We start from the raw sequence: 24,425 nt of genomic DNA on the forward strand, positions 1-24,425 counted from the left end.
CTAGTGTAATTGTGTGTTACCTAGTGTAACTGAGTGGTACCTAGTGTAACTGTGTGTTACCTAGTGTAACTGTGTGGTACCTAGTGTGAATGTGTGTTACCTAGTGTAACTGTGTGGTACCTAGTGTAAGTGTGTGGTAGGCCCTACCTAGTGTAACTTTATGGTACCTAGTGTAACTGTGTGTTACCTAGTGTAACTGTGTGGTACCTAGTGTAACTGTGTGGTACCTTGTATGTCGTGGTGTAACTGTGTGGTACGTAGTGTAACTGTGTGGTACCTAGTGTAACTGTGTGGTACCTAGTGTAACTGTGTGGTACCTAATGTAATCTTGGGTGTACCTTGGACCTTGTGTGGTACCCTGCTGTCTCCCTCAAGACGCACCGTGCAGGTCGTTTTATCCATACAATGTCTGAAACAACAACAGAAGTGTGTTTCTGTGACGAATTAATTTTGATTTAAGTGGAAAAGTAAATGAAACTGCCGTTACAATTGGGAGACAGAAGTGCGCTGCAGTTAGTATGTCAAGGCAAAGTAAATCTAGTTCTAGTCGACATATTTCGTAATTAAAGTGAAGAGGTGACACAGCTGTGTTCTCTGTCAGCCTGCATGCGTTATTCCTCGGTGATATTTGTCAGCACAGTTAGTTCTCCTTTCGTCAGAGATACACTAAGACATTCCAGTGGTATTACTGCATGAAGTAAGATGTTGCCGCATGCACCACACGAGTGGCCTACAAAGTTACGCTCAGTCCCATTTTTAAAATGCAGCCATTGCGTTGTCAGATATGAACAACTAATAATTATTTTACTATGGTCGTCACAGGTTTCAGTCCCTTGTGATGACGTCTCCAGCTGTAACCCTCTTGATCCCTTCGAACCCTGGAGAATCTGATGTTCCTGATGTCAGTTCCTTGCAGTTGTAGATTGTCCAGTCATTGATAGAAACAATCCTTCAAATAAAGTCACCCTCAACGTTGCAATGTCCCTGTCACCTCCACAACCATCCTGAGGACTGCTCTCGGTAATGATAAAATAAATTTAACACCAGTTCAGAAAACTGACTCACAAGCACTTTCCATTTACGTCCCCTGCTGTTCTGCTATCCACACAAATCGAGATCGCTAGTGCGTAGATAGTGGGTTCGAACCCTACTGTGGGCAGCCCTCAAGATGGCTTTTCGTGGTTTCTCATTTTCATAGCAGGAAAATGTTGGGGCTGTACCTTAATTAAGACTACGGCCACTTCCTTTCAACTCCTAGGCCTTTCCTGTTGCATCGTCGCCGCAAGACCTATCTGTGTCGGTGCGACGTAAAGCAACTTGTTGAAAAAATGTTGTCTTTACCGTTATGTTGCATGTTCATGGCTGCGGCTGTTCAGATCGGAGAAATACAATACAGCATCAAGAAACTGCAGAACTGGAAAGCCCCATGCATTGATCACATACACAATTATTACTACAAGAAATTTAGATGTACTCATTTCCTCCTGACTGAACATTTGCAGAAATTTTTTGAGAACCCGGCAACATTCCCGTTTTTCCTGTGCACTGGCATAACATACCTGAACCCAAAGATGAAGATCTGCAAAATCCAGTGAAGTATCGCCCTAAAACATGTCTATATACTATATATAAGAGATTTACATCTATAATAGCCAACAGAATTCTGAAACACTGCGAGGAAAACCACATCATTGGCGAGGAGCAAAAGGGTTGCAAGAAGAATACCAAGGGGTGCAAGGAGCAACTGATTATCGACACTGTGGTCCAGGAACCTATACACTTGCTTCAATGACTATCAAAAGGCCTCTGATTCAGTACCACACACTTGGCTCATAGATGTTCTGGAACTGTATAAAGTTGACCCCTCAATCATTCACTTCCTGAAGACGGTAATGGCAGACTGGAACACCTCACTTCACGTTTCTCTAAGAAACTGCAGTGTTGCAACAAGACCCATACCAATACGACGAGGGATATTCCAAGGGGATTCACTCAGTCCATTATGGTTCTGCATGGCATTAAATCCACTATCCTACCTACTGAACACAAGTGGGTATGGAGTTAACATTAAGATCACGGGAGGAGAGCTATTCAAAATCAGCCACCTACTCTCTATGGATGACATTAAACTGCATGCCTCTACCAAACCTCATTTCCAACATCTCTCCTCAATTACCAAGACGTTTTCTTCAGGTATAGGCATGCGGTTTGGATTGGACAAATGTAGAACCCAAACTGTCATCAGAGGATCCTACTCTAGCTTAAGCAATGAATCCATACAACAGCTGGAGGAAGAAGAAATGTACAAATACCTCGGTTTTCATCAGAGCACTCGTATGAAACATGCCGACATGAAGAGGAATATCACGCAGCAATACGTATCACGTCTAAATAAACTACTATCATCAAACCTGACAGCTAAACATCTTACCAAAGCAGTCAATACATACGCTGTAGCACTGCTCACATACTCCTTTGGTGTCATAAAATGGACCCAAACAGAACTTTAGCAGTTACAAACGAAAACAGCAGTTTCACTCACCCGGTACCATATGCACCATCCTAAACCTGCAACGTCTTACACATCCGAGATCAGAAGGTGGAAGGGGCTTCTTATCCATTGTCAATTTACACAGCAATCTGACATCAAGTCTAAAGAGAATATTTCCACTCGAGAGCTGATTCATCATGTCTTCATCAAGCTGTTTGCAGAGCTGATATAAACTATACACCTCTCAACCTGTCGTCGCCGGAAATGCCTGTTTCTACCCCACCTACAAAGGCGATGAATATGGCCACATGGAAGCAAAAACCTCTTCACGGGAAATACCCCTACGAACTGGATCAGCCTCATATCGACAAACCTGCATCTTACGCTTCGCTGACCTACTCTGGTCTTTTCCCAAAAACAGTAGGATTGGTTCTGGCCATTCAAGGTCAAGTAATTGCTACACGGAACTACCGTAGATTCATCATGAATGATCCAGCAGTTGTCATAGACAACTGCCGCCGCTGTTCCAGAACTACAGAGAGCATACAGCACGTCATCTCTTGCTGCCCACACTTGGCCTACGCCGATTGTAAGCACCAACATGATCAGGTAGCTAAAATCATTCACCTGAAACTTTCTGTAAAATATGGATTTCTTCAGTCATGAACTTCATATTGGATATCTACACCTATACCCGTTCTCGGAAACTCTTCATACAAACTACTATGGGACCGAGAAGTTTGGGCTGGGAAGAACTGGGAGAAAGAAAACGAGCTACTCGACTAAGTGGTATGTTCCGAGCGGTCAGCGGAGAAATGGCGTGGGATGACATTAGTAGACGAATAAGTTTGAGTGGTGTCTTTAGGAAAGATCACAATATGAAAATAATGTTGGAATTCAAGAGGACAAATTGGGGCAAATATTCATTTATAGGAAGGGGAGTTAGTGATTGGAATAACTTACCAAGGGAGATATTGATTGATTGATAAGTCATGACTGATGTCACGCTCAGCAACAATAGGCCAGATATTATTCTAATCGATAAATCAAAAAGATCCACATCCCTTATAGATATTGCTTGTCCAAACACCTCCAATCTACAAACAACAACAGCCACAAAGATATCAAAATACACAGAACTGACAATAGAAATACAACGTCTGTGGAAACTAGAATCAATCACCACAGTTCCAATAGTAATATCATGTACCGGTGTTATTCCAAAATGCTTGCACTGCTCTCTGGCCGCATTAAACCTGCATCCTCACACATACGTAGAACTACAGAAAGCCACCCTCCTGAGCACTTGCCACATTGTGAGAAAGTTTCTAGGAACGACTTTTCCTCTGACTTACGCCAAACAGCATGAAGTTCCAGGCTGCAGTTCCAGTAATACTGAAGAACAGGTTCCCAAAACAGGGAGATAAGAAGTTGTTTATCGATATCATCTGTACCATATTTATTGTATAAATATATATGTTGTAATTATTTCTGTTGTAAATACTTGTAGGTATGTACCTATAATTTCATAATCAAGAGGGTGACTCCTTGCTTAGGCCGAGTCAGCCCATTATGTTACCGGCACAAGCCGAGCCTTCCTAATTTGATGTAATAATAATAATAATAATAATAATAATAATAATAATAATAATAATAATAATAAAATTAATAATGCGATATGGTAGCGTCGGAGATACTACAACACCTCGACCAATATTGAGTGTTGAGATTCCACCCACAAGCAGCTGAACTTATGCAGTAAAGACACGTTATTTTTAAGAGCTCAAGATTTTCTTTCAAACATTTTTGGGCAATAAATAAAAAGTGTCAGCAATAGAAGAGGTCAGTTTAAATTCACAGCGCATCTGACGGCTAAAATTTGTCTAAATTATTCAAATTGCTTCAAAATTCTTAGTTGAAGTTTTCAAAAGTGTGGGCAATCCCAAGAATCTAAGCTGTGATTTATCCGACTTGGGCCTTAAAGGCTCCGTCTAAATTGTTAGAAATCACCTCAGTACGAGAAGGACTAAGTCAAGAAAACTCTTCATACATTCAATATTTAAGTGCTACGGTATACTTCGTGTTTGAAGTGAAGTTAACAGAATGTTTTTCCTTTAAGGATTGGCTCAGAAGAGACAACAAAGGCTGTCAAACATGCATCATTTATGGTTGAACTTATCTTCTTGATGTTGTTAGGAAAATAGAGCAATTGAACAAATAAGATTGCGACATCCGAATTCTATTCTACCAAATATTGAGTTAGGGCCGCAAAGTGTCGACTCACCGCAGAAGAACAGTTTCATCACTGCTGTCTGCCTGGGGACCGGGAACGAACTGCTACAGCGGTATCGCGGCAGCCTCCCGGTGGAGTGGGGGCTCACGCTCAAGATAAAGCTTTCCCCGGTGTAAATCCCAACTTCAAAGATTATGCCACATATTCTCACAACGCTGCTGGGAGCAGGTCTAAGAGTGTATCGGATCCGAGTAACATTGAGGAGTTTGAGCCACTAAGCAGCAGCTGAGGGGACACCGTTAATCGCAGCCTAAGATGAGATATACAAATGTGTTCCGTTCTTCTTAATCCGTTGTAGAAAAAGATTCCAAGTGTGAGCACGAGAATTTAAAAAAGTACAGGAGTGGAAGAGGATAAATTTACCCTGTTATTTTCTCAATTCTTATAAAATTTAAGTGTGTTGGAGTTCCTGAGCGAGTACCCTAACATACTACAGCTGCATTCTCTATGTTCCTTGGCTTGTGGACTCGGCGAGAATGGGGCCCTACCGATGATGAAGATGGCACACGCACATGCAGACTCGAAACACCGCAATTAACCAATTATTGCTTAGGAAACCCCGAAATGCCCGGAAATCGAACCCGGGATCCAATAGAAAAAAGGCCAGCCATACAACCGGACGAGTTATTAAAGAAGTGTCTTTTTTAAATGAAAGGTCTATGGCGTAGAGGATGTTGACGAAAGCATTCCGGCAAATGTGTGATTATCACAACTACAGATCGAAATCTTGCACTGCAGACGTCATCACGGAGCCGGGACGGATGTTTGTCACGTGACAAGAGAGCAGCGGACAGGCGGGTTGCATATCTGCCCGTACTATACCTTTCCGCCACTGGCCTGCAGTACGTACTACGTCATGCACTTCCCCTACTTGCTCACTAAGCAGCTCTCATTCCTCGAGAGCGGGGAGCAAACTGGCTCCGAAGGCATTTCGCTCTAGATTGACGATGCCTGCCGTATCGCAAACATTCTAGCTAACGGCAAGGTTGCTGTTTCGTGGAAGTTTTACATTCTAAGTCCTACATTCATAGATTACCATAGTAGATGAAATGCTGAATCAATCAATACTGATCTGCATTTAGGACAGTCACCCAGGTGGCAGATTCCCTATCTGTTGTTTTCCTAGCTTTTTCTTAAACGATTGCAAAGAAATTGGAAATTTATTGACCATCTCCCTTGGTAAGTTATTGCAATCCCTAACTCCCCTTCCTATAAACGAATATTTGCCCCAATTTGTCCTCTTGAATTCCGACTTTATATTCATATTGTGATCTTTCCTACTTTTAAAGACACCACTCAAACTTATTCGTCTACTGATGTCCTCCCATGCAATCTCTACACTGACAGCTCGGAACATACCACTTAGTCGCGCAGCTCCTCTCCTTTCTCCCAAGTCTTCCCGGCCCAAACTTTGTAACATTTTTGTAACGCTACTCTTTTTGTCGGAAATCAACCAAAACAAATCGAGCTGCTTTTCTTTGGATTTTTTCCAGTTCTGAAATCAAGTAATACTGGTGCGGGTCCCATACACTCGAACCATGCTCTGGTTTGGGTCTTACCGGAGATCTATATGCCCTCTCCTTTACATCCTTACTATAACCCCTAAACACCCGCTTAACCATGTGCAGAGATCTGTACCCTTTATTTACAATCCCATTTATGTGATTACCCCAATGAAGATCTTTTCTTATATTAACACCAAGCTACTTACAGTGATTCCCAAAAAGAACTTTCACCCCATCAATGCAGTAATTAAAACTGAGAGGACTTTTCCTATTTGTGAAACTCACAACCTGACTTTTAACTCCGTTTATCAACATACCATTGCCTACTGTCCACCTCACAACATTTTCGAGGTCACGTTGCAGTTGCTCACAATCTTTTAACTTACTTATTACTCTGTAGAGAATAACATTATCCGCAAAAAGTCTTACCTCTGATTCCACTCCTTTACACATATCACTGATATATATAAGAAAACATAAAGGTCTAATAATACTGCCTTGAGGAATTCCCCTCTTAATTATTACGGGGACAGATAAAGCTTCGCCTACTCTAATTCTCTGAGTTCTATTTTCTAGAAACCTAGCCAATCAATCAGTCACTCTTTTTTCAAGTCCAATTGCAGTCATTTTTGCCAGTAGTCTCCCATGATCCACCCTATCAAATGCTTTAGACAGGTCAATCGCGATACAGTCCATTTGACCTTCAGAATCCAAGATATCTCCTATATCATGCTGGAATCCTACAAGTTGGGCTTCAGTGGAATAACCTTTCCTAAAACGGAATTGCCTTCTATCGAACCAGCTATTAATTTCACAAACATGTCTAATATAATCAGAAAGAATGCCTTCCCAAAGCTTACATGCAATGCATGTCAAACTTACTGGCCTGTAATTTTCAGCTTTGTGTCTATCACCCTTTCCTTTATACACAGGGGCTACTATAGCAACTCTCCATTCATCTGGTATAGCTCCTCCGACCAAACAATAATCGAATAAGTACTTCAGATATGGTACTATATCCCAACCCATTGTCTTTAGTACATCCCCCCAAACCATATCAATTCAAGCTGCTTTCCCAGTTTACAATTTGTAGCTTACTGTAAATGTCATTGTTGTCACAGGACGTACTCGGGCTCCACCAGAATACCACGGCCGAACCCTTATGGAGCAGGCCGAAGATTTCCGAATGGCGCACTAGCTTTGAGTTGACAATGCAAAAGAACGAACTGTAGGAGATCTGCTGAACGAACGAACTGAACTATAGTAGTGTAGTGTTTATGAGGTACACTACAAATTCATACGAAGAGAACCGGGCAGTGACTATTTCGTGTTGACAGCGGGAGAGTGTATTTATTGTACGAGTGGTTTGAGAAGAAAATTACGTGTGTATATTTTCGAATATCTACTTGTGCATAGTGTTCGTTACTGTACCTGTGGGAGTGTATTTCGTTTGGTGTGCCCAGCTATAGTGTGTATGTAGTTACGGTACGTGTCAGTTTAGGTAGGCCTACTTACATAGCGTTATATACTCGTGTTCTGAATGTGCTAAAAGCTATGAGTATAATGAAAATCTTAGGAAACATGTTTCTAAAGCCCATCCAGAGAAACTAGATGAAATTTTGCCTTGTTTAAAGGGCGGGACATCTCTTCCGCACCAGCGTAAATTTTGTGATAAACAGTTCACGCACAGTTATAATTTAAAACGGCACGAGCGTCAGTGCCACACAAACTTATTTGGAGGACCTGAGACAGAGGATAAACAATTTCCTTCTTTCTCAAGCTTCCTGGAGTGGAAACAGCACATTGAAAGCGAAACATGTTCACAGTATGTAAAGAAACGGGGTTCTTACACTGCAACAGATAACACGAAGATACATTACTATGTGTGTCATCGATCAGGCTTTTTTGTGTCTGAAAGTAAAGGCATCAGGCACCTGAAGCTTCAGGGAAGCAACAAAGTTGATGAGATCTGTCCAGAGGTCTATAATGTATTAGTTGAGACTTATAGTGAAAGTATAATCTGCCACCTGGGCAACAGCACCTAATGCAGATCACTGATTATTAGTGCAATTCTTATTGATTAATCAAACTGTATATCGGTATCTAAGGTAAAACAGGGCATTCATTCCAATATACAATTTGAGGTTATAATACTCGATGCAATATTGAACTGAAATATGCAATATAAACGTCAAATATAATATTAAAAAATACACAAAAAAATTATTTACACATTTATTTATATAAAGCCTGTACATTTTCAAAGACTTGGCTTGCTTTAAACGGGCAGTAGATCACATGTACCACTCGGAGACATAACAACAGTAACTATCATTGAGCTCCAGAGACCGAAAGCACAATCCAATATCTTCTCACAAGACATTCTCAACGCACTAGTCACGTTTATATACACATATGCTAATACTCTGAGCCAAAGAGCATAAAATAATAGATATAGTGCTGACCATGTGAAGCTGCAGTAGGTGACGTAGGTGAAAATAAACATACAGCAATATTCTTCAGAATAGTTCAGTTCAGATCAGTTAGTTATCTGAACTACTCATTGCATGATGGCGGAGTACGCCATTCGAAAAGCTTCGGCTTGCTCCGTAAGGCTTCGGTAAGGCTTCAGAGTGGAGCCGTAGTACGTCCCGTCGGGGGCTAACGTCGAGTCTTCTTTAGCCTTAGTCACTTCCTCTATCTTTACATTATCATTGAAACACACAGTCTTTACATAATGCTGACTGAATACTCCTGCCTTTTGAAGATCCTCGCATACACACTCACCTTGTTCATTAATTATACCCGGAATATTCTTCTTGGAACCTGTTTCTGCCTTAAAGTACCTATACTTACTCTTCCATTTTTCACTAAAATTTGTATGACCGCCAATTATGTTTGCCATCATGTTATCCTTTGCTGACTTCTTTGCAAGATTCAATTGCCTAGTAAGTTCCTTCAATTTCCCCTTACTTCTACAGCTATTTCTAACTCTATTTCTTTCCAACCTGCACCTCCTTCTTAGTCTCTTTACTTCTCTGTTATAATATATTGGATCTTTACCATTCCTTACCACCTTTAAAGGTACAAACCTATTTTCACATTCCGCAACATCCCAGAGTCTGTTTACATTCTTATTTAACGTTTTCCACCGATTATAATTACTTTTAAAAACTCCATCATGCCTGTTTTATCAGCATATGGTACTGCCTAATAGACCTTATTTGAATACCTTACTTTCTTTCACATTTATTTCTAACGACCACAAAAACAGCTTCGTGATCACTAATACCATCTATTACTTCGGTTTCTCTATAGAGCTCATTTGGTTTTATCAGCACCACATCCAGGATATACTTCCCTGAAGTTGCTTCCATACTTTCTGAATCAGCTGTCCTTCAAATATTATCCTATTTACCATTTGTTGGTCGTTCGCATTACCTTCCAAATTGACATTTGGTAAATTGTGATCACCCGCTACAATCACGTTCCTTTCCTTATCGTTTCCCTCATAGCTGCTTACCTTATCAAATAATTCTGAATCAGCGTCAGCTCTACCCTTTCCCGGTCTGTACACTACAAGAACATCAAGTTGCCTATTATCTTTAGAGATGAGCCTTAATCTAGAATTTCATGTTTGTCGTCTTTAACGTTTTCCTAGCTTACAAATTTTTCTTTCACCAGATTGAACAATCCCCCTCCCACCATTCCTATCCTATCTCTACGAAACACACTCCAGTTCCGTGAGAAAATTTCTGCATCCATTATATCATTTCTCAGCCACGATTCACGTATACGGCATACACAGGAGAGAAATATGAAAGAAATACTTATCACTTCATCAGTCTAGGTATTTCTCTACTTACCGAACAACAGGAGACTAGGTCCTGCGTCTGCGCTGACGTACTAACAGGAGACTAGGTCCTATGTCTCACCTTACAGGGTAACACGCGACTAGGTCCTATGTCTCTCCTTACAGAGTAAGAGGACACTAGGTCCTATGTCTCTACTTACTGTGTAACAGGACACTAGGTCCTATGTCTCTACTTACTGAGTAACAGGACACTACGTCCTATTTCTCTACTTACAGAGTAACAGGACACTAGATCCTATGTCTATACTTACAGAGTAACAGGACACTAGGTCCTATGTCTCTACTTACTGAGTAACAGGACACTAGGTCATATGTCTCTACTTCAGAGCAATAGGAGACTAGGTCCTATGTCTCTACTTACTGAGTAACAGGACACCACGTCCTATGTCTCTACTTACTGAGTAACAGGACACTAGGTCCTATGTCTCTACCTCAGAGCAATAGGAGACTAGGTCCTATGTCTCTACTTACTGATTAACAGGACACTAGGTCCTATGTCTCTACCTCAGAGCAATAGGAGACTAGGTCCTATGTCTCTACTTACTGATTAACAGGACACTAGGTCCTATGTCTCTACTTCAGAGCAATAGGAGACTAGGTCCTATGTCTCTACTTACGGATTAACAGGACACTAGGTCCTATGTCTCTACTGCAGAGCAACAGGAGACTAGGTCCTATGTCTCTACTTGCAGAGTACCGGTAACATAAGACAAGGTCCTATTTCTCCACTTACAGAGTAACATAAGACTAGGTCCTATGTCCCTACATACAGAGCAATTGGAGACTAGGTCCTATGTCTCTAATTACAGAGTAACAGGACACTGGGTCCTATGTCTCTACTTACTGAGTAACAGAACACTAGGTCCTACGTCTCTACTTACTGCGTAACAGGACACTAGGTCCTATGTCTCTACCTACTGAGTAACAGGACACTATGTCCTATGTCTCTACTTACAGAGTACCGGTAACATAAGACTAGGTCCTATGTCTCTACTTACTGAGTAACAGGACACTAGGTCCTATGTCTCCACTTACTGAGTAACAGGACACTTGGTCCTATGTCTCTACTTACTGAGTAACAGGACACTATGTCCTATGTCTCTAATTACAGTGTAGCAGGACACTAGGTCCTATGTCTCTACTCACTGAGTAGCACGACACTATGTCCTGTGTCTCTACTTACCGAGTAACAGGACACTAGATCCTATGTCTCTAATTACAGAGTAACAGGACACTAGGTCCTATGTCTCTACTTACAGAGTAACAGGACACTGGGTCCTGTGTCTCTACTTACTGAGTAAGAGTACACTAGGTCCTATGTCTCTACTTACTGAGTAACAGGACACTGGGTCCTATGTCTACTTACAGAGTAACATAAGGCTAGGTCCTATGTCTCTACCTACAGAAAAATAGGAGACTAGGTCCTATGTCTCTACTTACAGAGTAACAGGACACTGGGTCCTATGTCTCTACTTACTGGGTAACAGGGCACTAGGTCCTATGTCTCTACTTCCTGAGTAACAGGACAGTAGGTCCTATGTCTCTACTTACTGAGTAACAGGACACTAGGTCCTATGTCTCTACTTACATGTTAACATAAGGCTAGGTCCTATGTCTCTACCTACAGAAAAATAGGAGACTAGGTCCTATGTCTCTTCTTACAGAGTAACAGGACACTGGGTCCTATGTCTCTACTTACTGAGTAACAGGGCACTACGTCCTATCTCTCTACTAACTGAGTAACAGGACACTAGGTCCTATGTCTCTTCCCTACTGAGTAACAGGACACTACGTCCTATGTCTCTTCCCTACTGAGTAACAGGGCACTAGGTCCTATGTCTCTACTTCCTGAGTAACAGGACAGTAGGTCCTATGTCTCTACTTACTGAGTAACAGGACACTAGGTCCTATGTCTCTACTTACATGTTAACATAAGGCTAGGTCCTATGTCTCTACCTACAGGAAAATAGGAGACTAGGTCCTATGTCTCTACTTACAGAGTAACAGGACACTGGGTCCTATGTCTCTACTTACTGAGTAACAGGGCACTAGGTCCTATCTCTCTACTTACTGAGTAACAGGACACTAGGTCCTATGTCTCTTCCCTACTAAGTAACAGGACACTACGTCCTATGCCTCTTCCCTACTGAGTAACAGGACACTAGGTCCTATGTCTCTTCCCTACTGTGTAACAGGACACTAGGTCCTATGTCTCTTCCCTACTGAGTAACAGGACACTAGGTCCTATGTCTCTTCTTACTGAATAACAGGACACTACGTCCTATGTCTCTACCTACTGAGTAACAGGACACTAGGTCCTATGTCACTACTTACAGAGTAACAGGGCACTAGGTCCTATCTCTCTACTTACTGAGTAACAGGTCACTAGGTCCTATGTCTCTTCCCTACTGAGTAACAGGACACAAGTCCTATGTGTCTACTTACAGAGTACCTGTAACATAAGACTAGGTCCTATGTCTCTACTTACTGAGTAACAGGACACTAGGTCCTATGTCTCTTCCCTACTGAGTAACAGGACAATACGTCCTATGTCTCTACTTACAGAGTACCGGTAACATAAGACTAGGTCCTATGTCTCTACTTACTGAGTAACAGGGCACTAGGTCCTATGTCTCTACTTACTGAGTAACAGGACACTAGGTCCTATGTCTCTACTTACAGAGTAACATAAGACTAGGTCCTATGTCTCTGCTTACAGAGCAATAGGGCTCAAGGACCTTTGTATGAACTGACGTACTATCAGGGCACAAGGTCCTATGTATGTACTGACGTACTATCAGGGCACTAGGTCCTATGTATGTACTGACGTACTATCAGGGCACTAGGTCCTATGTCTCTACTTACTGAGTAACAGGACACTAGGTCATATGTCTGTACTTACAGAGTAACAGGACACTAGGTCCTATGTCTCTGCTTATTGAGTAACAGTGCACTACGTCGTATGTCTCTACTTACAGAGTAACATAAGACTTGGTCCTATGTCTCTACTTACAGAGTAACAGGAAACTAGGTGCTATGTCTGTACTAACAGAGTAACAGGAGACTAGGTCCTATGTCTGTACTAACAGAGTAACAGGAGACTAGGTCCTATGTATGTACTGACGTACTAACACTGCACTGGGTCCTATGTATGTACTGACGTACTACCAGAACACTAGGCCCTATGTCTGTACTGACGTACTGACAGGTCACTAGGTCCTATGTCTGTACTGACGTACTAACAAGGCACTAGGCCCTAAGTGTGTAGTGACGTACTAACGGGGCACTAAGTCCTATGCCTGTACTGACGTACTAACAGGAGACTAGGTCCTATATCTGTACTAACAGAGTAACAGGGGACTAGGTCCTATGTCTGTACTAAGAGAGTAACAGGGCACTAGGTCCTATGTCTGTACTGACGTACTAACAGGAGACTAGGTCCTATGTCTGTACTAACAGAGTAACAGGAGACTAGGTCCTATGTCTGTACTAACAGAGTAACAGGAGGCTAGGTCCTATGTCTGTACTAACAGAGTAACGGGAGACTCGGTCCTATGTCTGTACTAACAGAGTAACAGAAGACTAGGTCCTATGTCTGTATTGAGGTACTAACAGGGGACTAGGTGCTATGTCTGTACTGACGTACTAACAGGAGACTAGGTCCTATGTCTGTACTGACGTACTAACAGGAGACTAGGTCCTATGTCTGTACTGACGTACTAACAGGAGACTAGGTCCTATGTCTGTACTGACGTACTAACAGGAGACTAGGTCCTATGTCTGTACTAACAGAGTAACAGGGGACTAGGTCCTATGTCTGTACTGACGTACTAACAGGAGACTAGGTCCTATGTCTGTACTGACGTACTAACAGAACACTAGGTCCTATGTCTGTACTGACGTACTAATAGGAGACTAGGTCCTATGTCTGTACTAACAGAGTAACAGGAGACTAGATCCTATGTCTGTACTGACGTACTAACAGGAGACTAGGTCCTATGTCTGTACTGACGTACTAACAGAACACTAGGTCCTATGTCTGTACTGACGTACTAATAATAGACTAGGTCCTATGTCTGTACTGACGTACTAACAGAACACTAGGTCCTATGTCTGTACTGACGTACTAACCGGAGACTAGGTCCTATGTCTGTACTGACGTACTAACAGAACACTAGGTCCTATGTCTGTACTGACGTACTAACAGGAGACTAGGTCCTATGTCTGTACTGACGTACTAACAGGAGACTAGGTCCTATGTCTGTACTAACAGAGTAACTGGGGACTAGGTCCTATGTCTGTACTGACGTACTAACAGGAGACTAGGTCCTATGTCTGTACTGACGTACTAACAGAACACTAGGTCCTATGTCTGTACTGACGTACTAACAGGAGACTAGGTCCTATGTCTGTACTAACAGAGTAACAGAAGACTAGGTCCTATGTCTGTACTGACGTACTACCAGGAGACTAGGTCCTATGTCTGTACTAACAGAGTAACAGGGGACTAGGTCCTATGTCTGTACTGACGTACTAACAGGAGACTAGGTCCTATGTCTGTACTGACGTACTAACAGGAGACTAGGTCCTATGCCTGTACTAACAGAGTAACGGGAGACTCGGTCCTATGTCTGTACTAACAGAGTAACAGGAGACTAGGTCCTATGTCTGTACTGACGTACTAACAGGAGACTAGGTCCTATGTCTGTACTAACAGAGTAACAGGGGACTAGGTCCTATGTCTGTACTGACGTACTAACAGGAGACTAGGTCCTATGTCTGTACTGACGTACTAACAGAACACTAGGTCTTATGTCTGTACCGACGTACTAACAGAACACTAGGTCCTATGTCTGTACTGACGTACTAACAGGAGACTAGGTCTTATGTCTGTACTGACGTACTAACAGGGCACTAGGTCCTATGTCTGTACTGACGTACTAACAGGGCACTAGGTCCTATGTCTGTACTGACGTACTAACAGGAGACTAGGTCCTATGTCTGTACTGACGTACTAACAGAACACTAGGTCCTATGTCTGTACTGACGTACTAATAGGAGACTAGGTCCTATGTCTGTACTAACAGAGTAACAGGAGACTAGATCCTATGTCTGTACTGACGTACTAACAGGAGACTAGGTCCTATGTCTGTACTGACGTACTAACAGAACACTAGGTCCTATGTCTGTACTGACGTACTAACAGGAGACTAGATCCTATGTCTGTACTCACGTACTAACAGGAGACTAGGTCCTATGTCTGTACTGACGTACTAACAGGAGACTAGGTCCTATGTCTGTACTAACAGAGTAACAGGAGACTAGGTCCTATGTCTGTACTGACGTACTAACAGGAGACTAGGTCCTATGTCTGTACTGACGTACTAACAGAACACTAGGTCCTATGTCTGTACTGACGTACTAACCGGCGACTAGGTCTTATGTCTGTACTAAGAGAGTAACAGGGCACTAGGTCCTATGTCTGTACTGACGTACTAACAGGAGACTAGGTCTTATGTCTGTACTGACAGAGTAACAGGAGGCTAAGTCCTATGTATGTACTGACGTACTAACAGGGCACTAGGTCCTATGTCTGTACTGACGTACTAACAGCAGACTAGGTCCTATGTCTGTACTGACGTACTAACAGGAGACTAGGTCTTATGTCTGTACTGACGTACTAACAGGGCGCTAGGTCCTATGTCTGTACTGACGTACTAACAGGGCACTAGGTCCTACGTCTGTACTGACGTACTAACAGGAGACTAGGTCTTATGTCTGTACTGACGTACTAACAGGGCACTAGGTCCTATGTCTGTACTGACGTACTAACAGGGCACTAGGTCCTATGTATGTACTGACGTACTAACAGGGCACTAGGTCTTATGTCTGTACTGACGTACTAACAGCAGACTAGGTCCTATGTCTGTACTGACGTACTAACAGGGCACTAGGTCCTATGTCTGTACTGACGTACTAACAGGGCACTAGGTCCTATGTCTGTACTGACGTACTAACAGGGCACTAGGTCTTATGTCTGTACTGACGTACTAACAGCAGACTAGGTCCTATGTCTGTACTGACGTACTAACAGGGCACTAGGTCCTATGTCTGTACTGACGTACTAACAGGAGACTAGGTCTTATGTCTGTACTAACAGAGTAACAGGAGGCTAAGTCCTATGTATGTACTGACGTACTAACAGGGCACTAGGTCCTATGTCTGTACTGACGTACTAACAGCAGACTAGGTCCTATGTCTGTACTAACAGAGTAACAGGAGGCTAAGTCCTATGTATGTACTGACATACTAACAGGGCACTAGGTCCTATGTCTGTACTGACGTACTAACAGGAGACTAGGTCTTATGTCTGTACTGACGTACTAACAGCAGACTAGGTCCTATGTCTGTACTAACAGAGTAACAGGAGGCTAGGTCCTATGTATGTACTGACGTACTAACAGGAGACTGGGTCCTATGTCTGTACTGACGTACTAACAGCAGACTAGGTCCTATGTCTGTACTAAGAGAGTAACAGGGCACTAGGTCCTATGTCTGTACTGACGTACTAACAGGGCACTAGGTCCTATGTCTGTACTAACAGAGTAACAGGGGACTAGGTCCTATGTCTGTACTAAGAGAGTAACAGGGCACTAGGTCCTATGTCTGTACTGACGTACTAACAGGGCACTAGGTCCTATGTCTGTACTGACGTACTAACAGGAGACTAGGTCTTATGTGTGTACTGACGTACTAACAGCAGACTAGGTCTTATGTCTGTACTGACGTACTAACAGCAGACCAGGTCTTATGTCTGTACTGACGTACTAACAGCAGTCTAGGTCCTATGTCTGTACTAACAGAGTAACAGGAGACTAGGTCCTATGTCTGTACTGACGTACTAACAGGGCACTAGGTCCTATGTCTGTACTGACGTAGTAACAGGGCACTAGGTCCTATGTCTGTACTGACGTACTAACAGGAGACTAGGTCTTATGTCTGTACTGACGTACTAACAGCAGACTAGGTCCTATGTCTGTACTAACAGAGTAACAGGAGACTAGGTCCTATGTATGTACTGACGTACTAACAGGAGACTAGGTCCTATGTCTGTACTGACGTACTAATAGGAGACTAGGTCCTATGTCTGTACTGACGTACTAACAGGAGACTAGGTCCTATGTCTGTACTGACGTACTAATAGGAGACTAGGCCCTATGTCTGTACTGACGTACTAACAGCAGACTAGGTCCTATGTCTGTACTGACGTACTAACAGGGCACTAGGTCCTATGTCTGTACTGACGTACTAACAGGAGACTAGGTCCTATGTCTGTACTAACAGAGTAACAGGAGGCTAAGTCCTATGTATGTACTGACGTACTAACAGGGCACTAGGTCCTATGTCTGTACTGACGTACTAACAGGAGACTAGGTCCTATGTCTGTACTGACGTACTAACAGGAGACTAGGTCCTATGTCTGTACTGACGTACTAATAGGAGACTAGGTCCTATGTCTGTACTGACGTACTAACAGCAGACTAGGTCCTATGTCTGTACTGACGTACTAACAGGGCACTAGGTCCTATGTCTGTACTGACGTACTAACAGGAGACTAGGTCCTATGTCTGTACTAACAGAGTAACAGGAGGCTAAGTCCTATGTATGTACTGACGTACTAACAGGGCACTAGGCCTTATGATTCTTTCCTCCTTCTAAGGGACGTTTCTTTATTGCTAAGCCCTCACCCCTGTCGTGGACCAGGGTTGGCAACAGCAACTACTGTCAAAGCCGTGTTTGGATCGTTCCAATATAATCTCCGACGGCAGTTGTTATCTTTTACAAAGGTGCTCCTTGTGAAGGTCGTCGTGAAGGAGTTTCTTACAAGATAAAGTGGAGATAATATCGTTTATGTAATTTAGTTGCAATTATGATAATCAGAGAAACTAAAAACATTTCTAGCTCTCTTTAGTCACACCATCTTAGCAATCTCTAAGTGTGTTGCTTATCTGAAGATAAAAGTGTCATTATAATGCATGCAAAGCTTCCCACACTGATTCCTTCTCCTTCCGATTAAATGCGCTACAGAGTTGCGGCCGTTTGCCTTGGTCTAGAGAGGGTCTCCTCCTTTACAGAACATACACCAAAATAGACACATCCGACCTGTCTCATAAAAAATGTTATTCATCACTAAAATATATTTTTTCAAACCTTTCATCTTACCTTCGAACATAGGTAACAAACTCTTCTTGGTAACAAATTCCTATATAGTTATTCGTTTCTTGTACGGTGTGTCATGCTCACCACTGCGGGATTGCTAGCTTTTCCCTTTTACATGTGCAATTTACGTCGTGATTTCTAATTTCATAAATCTGTACATCGAAGGCAAAAGGAGCCATGTCCAGCTCAGCTTTTACGATAATCTTAGCCTGTGTGATGTCTCATGTTGTGGTCATGTATTCTTCGAGTACCATCTGGACATACTGAGATTATTATTATTTTTTTTGTTTTTTGCTAGTTGTTTTACGTCGCACCGACACAGACAGGTCTTATGGCGACGATGGGACAGGAAAGAGCTAGGAGTGGGAAGGAAGCGGCCGTGGCCTTAATTAAGGTACACCCCCAGCATTTGCCTGGTGTGAAAATGGGAAACCACGGAAAACCATTTTCAGGGCTGCCGACAGTGGGGTTCGAACCATACTGAAATGGAACGTGGCTATGGCTATTATTATTGCAGAGGTTCCCTCATATTAAGTACATGTATGCAAAAATATTTCTGAAGGTTCATCCTCACATGAAGGCTGCATGCCCTTAATGAAAGAAACGCACTGTATGTCTGTTTTAACAGCAAACATGCTGTGCACAATATGGAACTTGAAGACATCAGGGGATTCAGTTCCAAACTCGCCTTTTGTGATATGGAAAGGGGTGCACTGGCACTTTGAAGAACGATGTGCCTACCGCTAAGCCTTGAGCCATGCTCATTCTAAGAGGAGCTATCCAGATGATGACATATTGATAGGGATCATATTTGGTTGTGATAAGAAGTTTCGCTAGTGCTGCTTTTTCCAAAACAATATGTGAATATTTAATTAGGCCTTCGGTGAGTTAATTGTGTGCTGTAACTTGATGCAGATTGCACTTAACAGCTCAAAAAACCATGTCCATTAAAGAAAAAGGAGTATGAAATTGTTAACAGGTATTTTGAATGAAAATAAAGAACTTCACACTAAAATCAATATTATTTCGAAGATCAAATTATTTTAAATAATAAATAGGTGAGTAATGAAGTTAAGTTACACTGCTGTCTTGAACAATTCTGTTTTTGTGACATAGTGTCTTATGCCTCTGAGGCACATAAAAATTTCAGTTGGAACCGAATTAGGAGAAGATCAATTTGGCTTCCGAGCAAATCTAGGAATACGCGGAGAAGAAATCAGTTTACGTGATCGAGTTAAGAAAGACAATGTACCATATGCGGCATTTACAGATTTGTTAACGTTGTTTGGACCTCGCTATTTGAGATTCTGTACGTAATCGGGATCAAATACCGAGAAAGAAAGGTTATTTACAATCGGCGTAAAATTCAGTCGGGTAGTAAAAAGAATCGAGGGCTGTGAGAAATAAGAGTTATACAGAAAGGAGTGAGGCAAGGCTGCAATTTATTCCAGCTTATTTTCAATAGAACAAACAGGTAAGGGAATCAAAGATGAATTTGGAAAACGAATAACAGTCCATCGAGGGAAAATCAAAAATTTTGTTACTTTATCTGAGTCTGCAGAAGAAAATATATAAAACCAAATTTAATGGATTGCAGTCAGGAAATATTAGATAAAGAAATAAAGTCTTGAAGGAAGTAGATGAATATTGTAAAACAACAAATGAGGTAGAAGGACAGCAACGAAAGCCCTTCTTAAGATAGGACATTGATATAGGCCGGAAAGAAAGGGAATGTGGTGAGAGGAGATCGATTTGGCTAAATTTGATCTGAAGAAGGGACAGAATGATAGGAAGGGTAGGTGGTAACAACGGTAGGAGTAGATCAAGACGTGAATATGGCAAACGGACTAGATAAGATGCAGGATAGAGTAAATGCATAAAAATGAAAAGGGAAACACAGGATAGGGTGGCACGGACAGCTGCATCAAACCAGTCTTTAGAATAATGTCCCAAACATCATCAACAACAAGAACAACATAATAACATCGCAAATAGCTGTCTACGCTATTCTGAGTTGAGAATAGCAGAGAAAAGTACCTGCCGGCTCACTTCTTAGATCTAAGTCTTGCGGGACAAAATTCCGACAGCACGGCGTGTGCGAAAACCCTAAAAGTAGTTAGTGGGACGTAAAACCAATAACAGTTTGTTTATTTTCTCGTTTGTGGCATTTTGCTTGAAGATTACTTCTGTCTATGACGCAATTAGAAATACTGGTTTACATTGAACATTTTGTGCTCGAGCCAGTGATGTTCGCCAGGCGCAGAACAGCTGTTACTGACACCGATCACAAGTCAACAACAAGAAAATAATTCCGTGTGAAAAGATTTTAATGTTTTTTTCCCGCCGAAACTCCGGTTTTACGTAGGTTTTTGCTCAGATGCTAGCTTTTGTTCAGACTGTTTAGGGGTAGGGAAGCGTGGAGAAGAAAAGTCACGTGATAAGTTCTAGGACACGCTCCTTACTGTACGAGTTTTTATTTTCATTTTATTTTCGTTGAAACCAAAACCAATGAAAATATTTGTAAAAAAATAACTAGGAAAATGTAACATTTCTCATGACTAATTTGAAGAAGGCGCACAATTCAGAAAATTGTAAGAGCTGTAATTACCATGACATTTTTCGACAAATGTATGTGGAGGTCTCTTCATTGAACCCAAGGCGAACAAACACGACATACGTCTATGATAAAATTAGGGCTCTTTAAAGACTAGGTATGCTCGCCCGCCATTATGGTTCATTCCTGCACTACGTTGGTCGCCCCAGCCTTGTAACTGTTCTCCAAGCTAGAAAATGATACTCACTCTCAGTATTGCTCAACATACACATTAGTTTATTTCGTACATTATTGTGTAATTTTTACTCGAGACGGTGATTGTTAAAGCAACGTCGTTGATAATTTGCCTTTTAACAAACAAACTCTGCATGTGCTCTCACTGGAGAAATATTAGAAAAAATAGCTTACTAATAAATCGGTATTTTATTATTACATTATTGATAAGTAGAATAGGTTGTTGGCAAGCTATGCGCCGCGGTACCGTCAAATGAAATGAGGGACACCGTGGACCGTGGTATTGATATAGGGTACTGTCATTCATAAATCGAGGAAATCTGTCAGTGTCGAAGATATATAAATGGTTATAGAAGATTTTGATACCATATGATTTCTGTCAATATTTCATACTTGCGTGAAGCTGATTCAGCGCTATTTTCAATGTTGTCGAAATAATAAGAAAAAATATTCTTCGAACAAAACTAACTCTGACATGTGAGGAACTGGGATTCTTTATTTCTTTCTTCTAAAATTTAGTCCCTTTTCTTATTTACCAGTATTTTAAAAAATACATTCTATGTGCAAAATAAACTTTACTTTTCGTGAGTGTTATGGATCTCATCCGCTTATGCAGTTAGGATTTTAGTTTACTCAACCGAACATTCATGAAACAAATGTTACGTTATTATAAATTACATCCAGGAACAAAATAGGAACACAGGAACTACTTCCATAGCTGAATCTTCTCTCCCAACCTGAAGTATTGCACTCACAATCACTTGTATTGAGAGTGACCCACGAGCTGTGGATAATTTCTTTTTTACCTTGGCTAAGTTAACAGTACATTTTTTTTTTTACATAGCTTCCTCTGGTCTGAGGAGAAGTAGTATGATTTGTCAACACGACTCACCAACAGTGGTTAACTTGCTCAGGCCGCACATTTAAGTAACATTTTACAAATGTACTGTCTCCTTTTATTACAGTCCATTCCTTGTTTACATTTTCTCTTATTTTCCGAAGCTGTCCCATACATTTTACCTCGTTTCCGTACATTCTTGTTAAAGTCCACAACAGCATAGGATCGAATTTTGAAGTGTCTAACATTTTTTTCTTTTAAATGATAGCACGTTGGAGAACATGTACTGATACATTGATTATTCAAAAATTTCTCCATTACAATATTTGCACCATTTTGCATTATACATTATAATGCTTATAGTCCTTATCAAAGACCTCACAGTTACAAATTAATTTTATAAATTCACAATTTGGTTTCTTTGAAAAAGAAAACCTACAACCTGTTTTCCAGTCTTTGACCAGGTCAGGGATGTAATGTATGAACCATATATAGGCTATTAGTACAATGGGGTCGCCACTCCCAAAGTGACTTATGAATGACATAAATCCTATGAAATGAGAATGGAGAGTGTTGCTGGAATTTAAGATGACAGGGAAAACCGAAATACCCGGAGAAAAACCTGTCTTGCCTCCGCTTTGTCCAGCACAAATCTCACATGGAGTGACCGAGATTTGAACCACGGTATCCAGCGCTGATAGCCGACGCGCTGCAGTCTGAGCCACGGAGGCTCCCCGCGGTTTCTTTAGACCACTAAAATTTTAATATTTAATTAAATAAATACGAATGTTTCATAGCTTGAGTCAGAAAGCTCATAGTTTAAAACCTGTCTGTATATAGGCCTACCACAGACCTTGGAGATGTTCAATAAATTTTCAATTTCTTTGCAATCATTTAAGAAAAGGCCACGAAAACAACAGACAGGAAATCTGCCACCTGGGCGACTGCCCTAAATGCAGATCAGTAGTGATTGATTGATTGACTGATTGATTGATTGATTGATTGATTGATTGATTGATTGATTGATTGATTTTCAATAATGCATTCATTGTACTACCACCAATGTTAAACAAATTATTTCTGTCATATGAAGTTAGTTTTGTCAAATATTGTAACTGTGGTGCTTGGATGTTGAACTCCTGTTGCCCGACTTTGGCGGCAGAACTGAGTATTGGATGATTAATGTGACTGAATTAAGAGGTTTAGTAATATCGGTGGGAGCTAGATGCAGGTTTAAGTCAGCAGTTGAAGTAGAAGGTGTAGCTGTGGCAGTGGAGGCATAATGCAGATCACAAGGGAATCTAAACAACCTGTACCCCCAGTAGAGACATTACTACAGTAAGGTGGAGAACAACCCACCATTATGTAATAAATATTCACACAAATATAGCACTATTCTGTCCATGACGCGGTGATTAAAGAAATAGGTTCAATGTTGCGAAGCCAGCGTCCGTAGGAGAAACTAGAGTTTGATCACATGGCCCATTGTGCATGTATGAACCAAAATGGAGACTAAGCATACCCATCTTATAGAGCCTTAGATAAAATAATTTCGTCCATTTCTTGTGGCCTCGTTATTTCACTGATCGGTAAACGTTGAAAATATAAGGACAGACCCAATTCATAATGTCAAGATGATGCTATTTGCTTTACGTCGCACCGACACAGATAGGTCTTATAGCGACGATGGGACAGGAAAGGCCTAGGAAGGGGAAGGAAGCGGCCGTGGCCTTAATTAAGGTACAGCCCCAGCATTTGCCTGGTGTGAAAATGGGAAACCACGGAAGACCATTTTCAGGGCTGCCGACAGTGGGGTTCGAACCTACTATCTCCCGAATACTGGATACTGGCCGCACTTAAGCGACTGCAGCTATCGAGCTCGGTGTTCCATGATGTCAATAACTTGTACCGTTGTTTCAAAGAAATAACAGAGCTTCCCACTTTGAGGAAGATCCTGTCGTCTTTTATGTTCATTTACATTTCATTCTGGACAAAAAATGTATTATTCCTTGTTATTGTGGGTTATCACGGTGAGGACGGTCAAGACACCTGGCGAAGAATCCTATCAACTTGTGCTTATTTATATTTTTTCTGTCATGCGAAGCAATCTTTGGCCTTTGAGTGACGCATATGGAGCCACGCCTCTTTGATCTTTGAACTTGGAAGTAATACAGAGCTAGGTAGGTCTTGTCCGGCCAAACTCCATTACTGTCAGCTGTTGTGCTACGCATTTCCATTCTAAATGTTCATCCTCCGTGCCTTAGAACCATGGCTTCAAACCTTGTTCTACACTAGTGTCCAACAGTTAAGCATAATCACTGAACGAGGCCATACCGACTGGTAGCAATGTCAGACGGATTGCTGAACAAACGGAAGCTGACTCATGGGCCATATGTCACACAACTTGTCCAAAACG

General features: G+C 41.6%; 1 protein-coding gene across 5 annotated transcripts in view; it reads right to left on the reverse strand.

Annotated features, from left to right (window-relative positions):
* The window catches only part of Hnf4 (Hepatocyte nuclear factor 4), an 832,843-nt gene that overhangs the window by 465,079 nt on the left and 343,339 nt on the right, over positions 1-24,425 (reverse strand). The window contains exon 1 of one of the 5 annotated variants that reach the window (XM_067140298.2): positions 4,776-4,806. The exons of the other annotated variants lie outside the window; for them this stretch is intronic. Within the exon in view, the coding sequence (XP_066996399.1) occupies positions 4,776-4,794 (19 nt within the window). The 5' untranslated portion in view covers positions 4,795-4,806. Of the gene's footprint in view, positions 1-4,775; positions 4,807-24,425 lie in introns of those variants that run through there. 5 annotated transcript variants of the gene reach the window in all.

Source organism: Anabrus simplex, chromosome 2, assembly GCF_040414725.1.
Source record: "Anabrus simplex isolate iqAnaSimp1 chromosome 2, ASM4041472v1, whole genome shotgun sequence".
Lineage (NCBI taxonomy): Eukaryota > Metazoa > Arthropoda > Insecta > Orthoptera > Tettigoniidae > Anabrus > Anabrus simplex.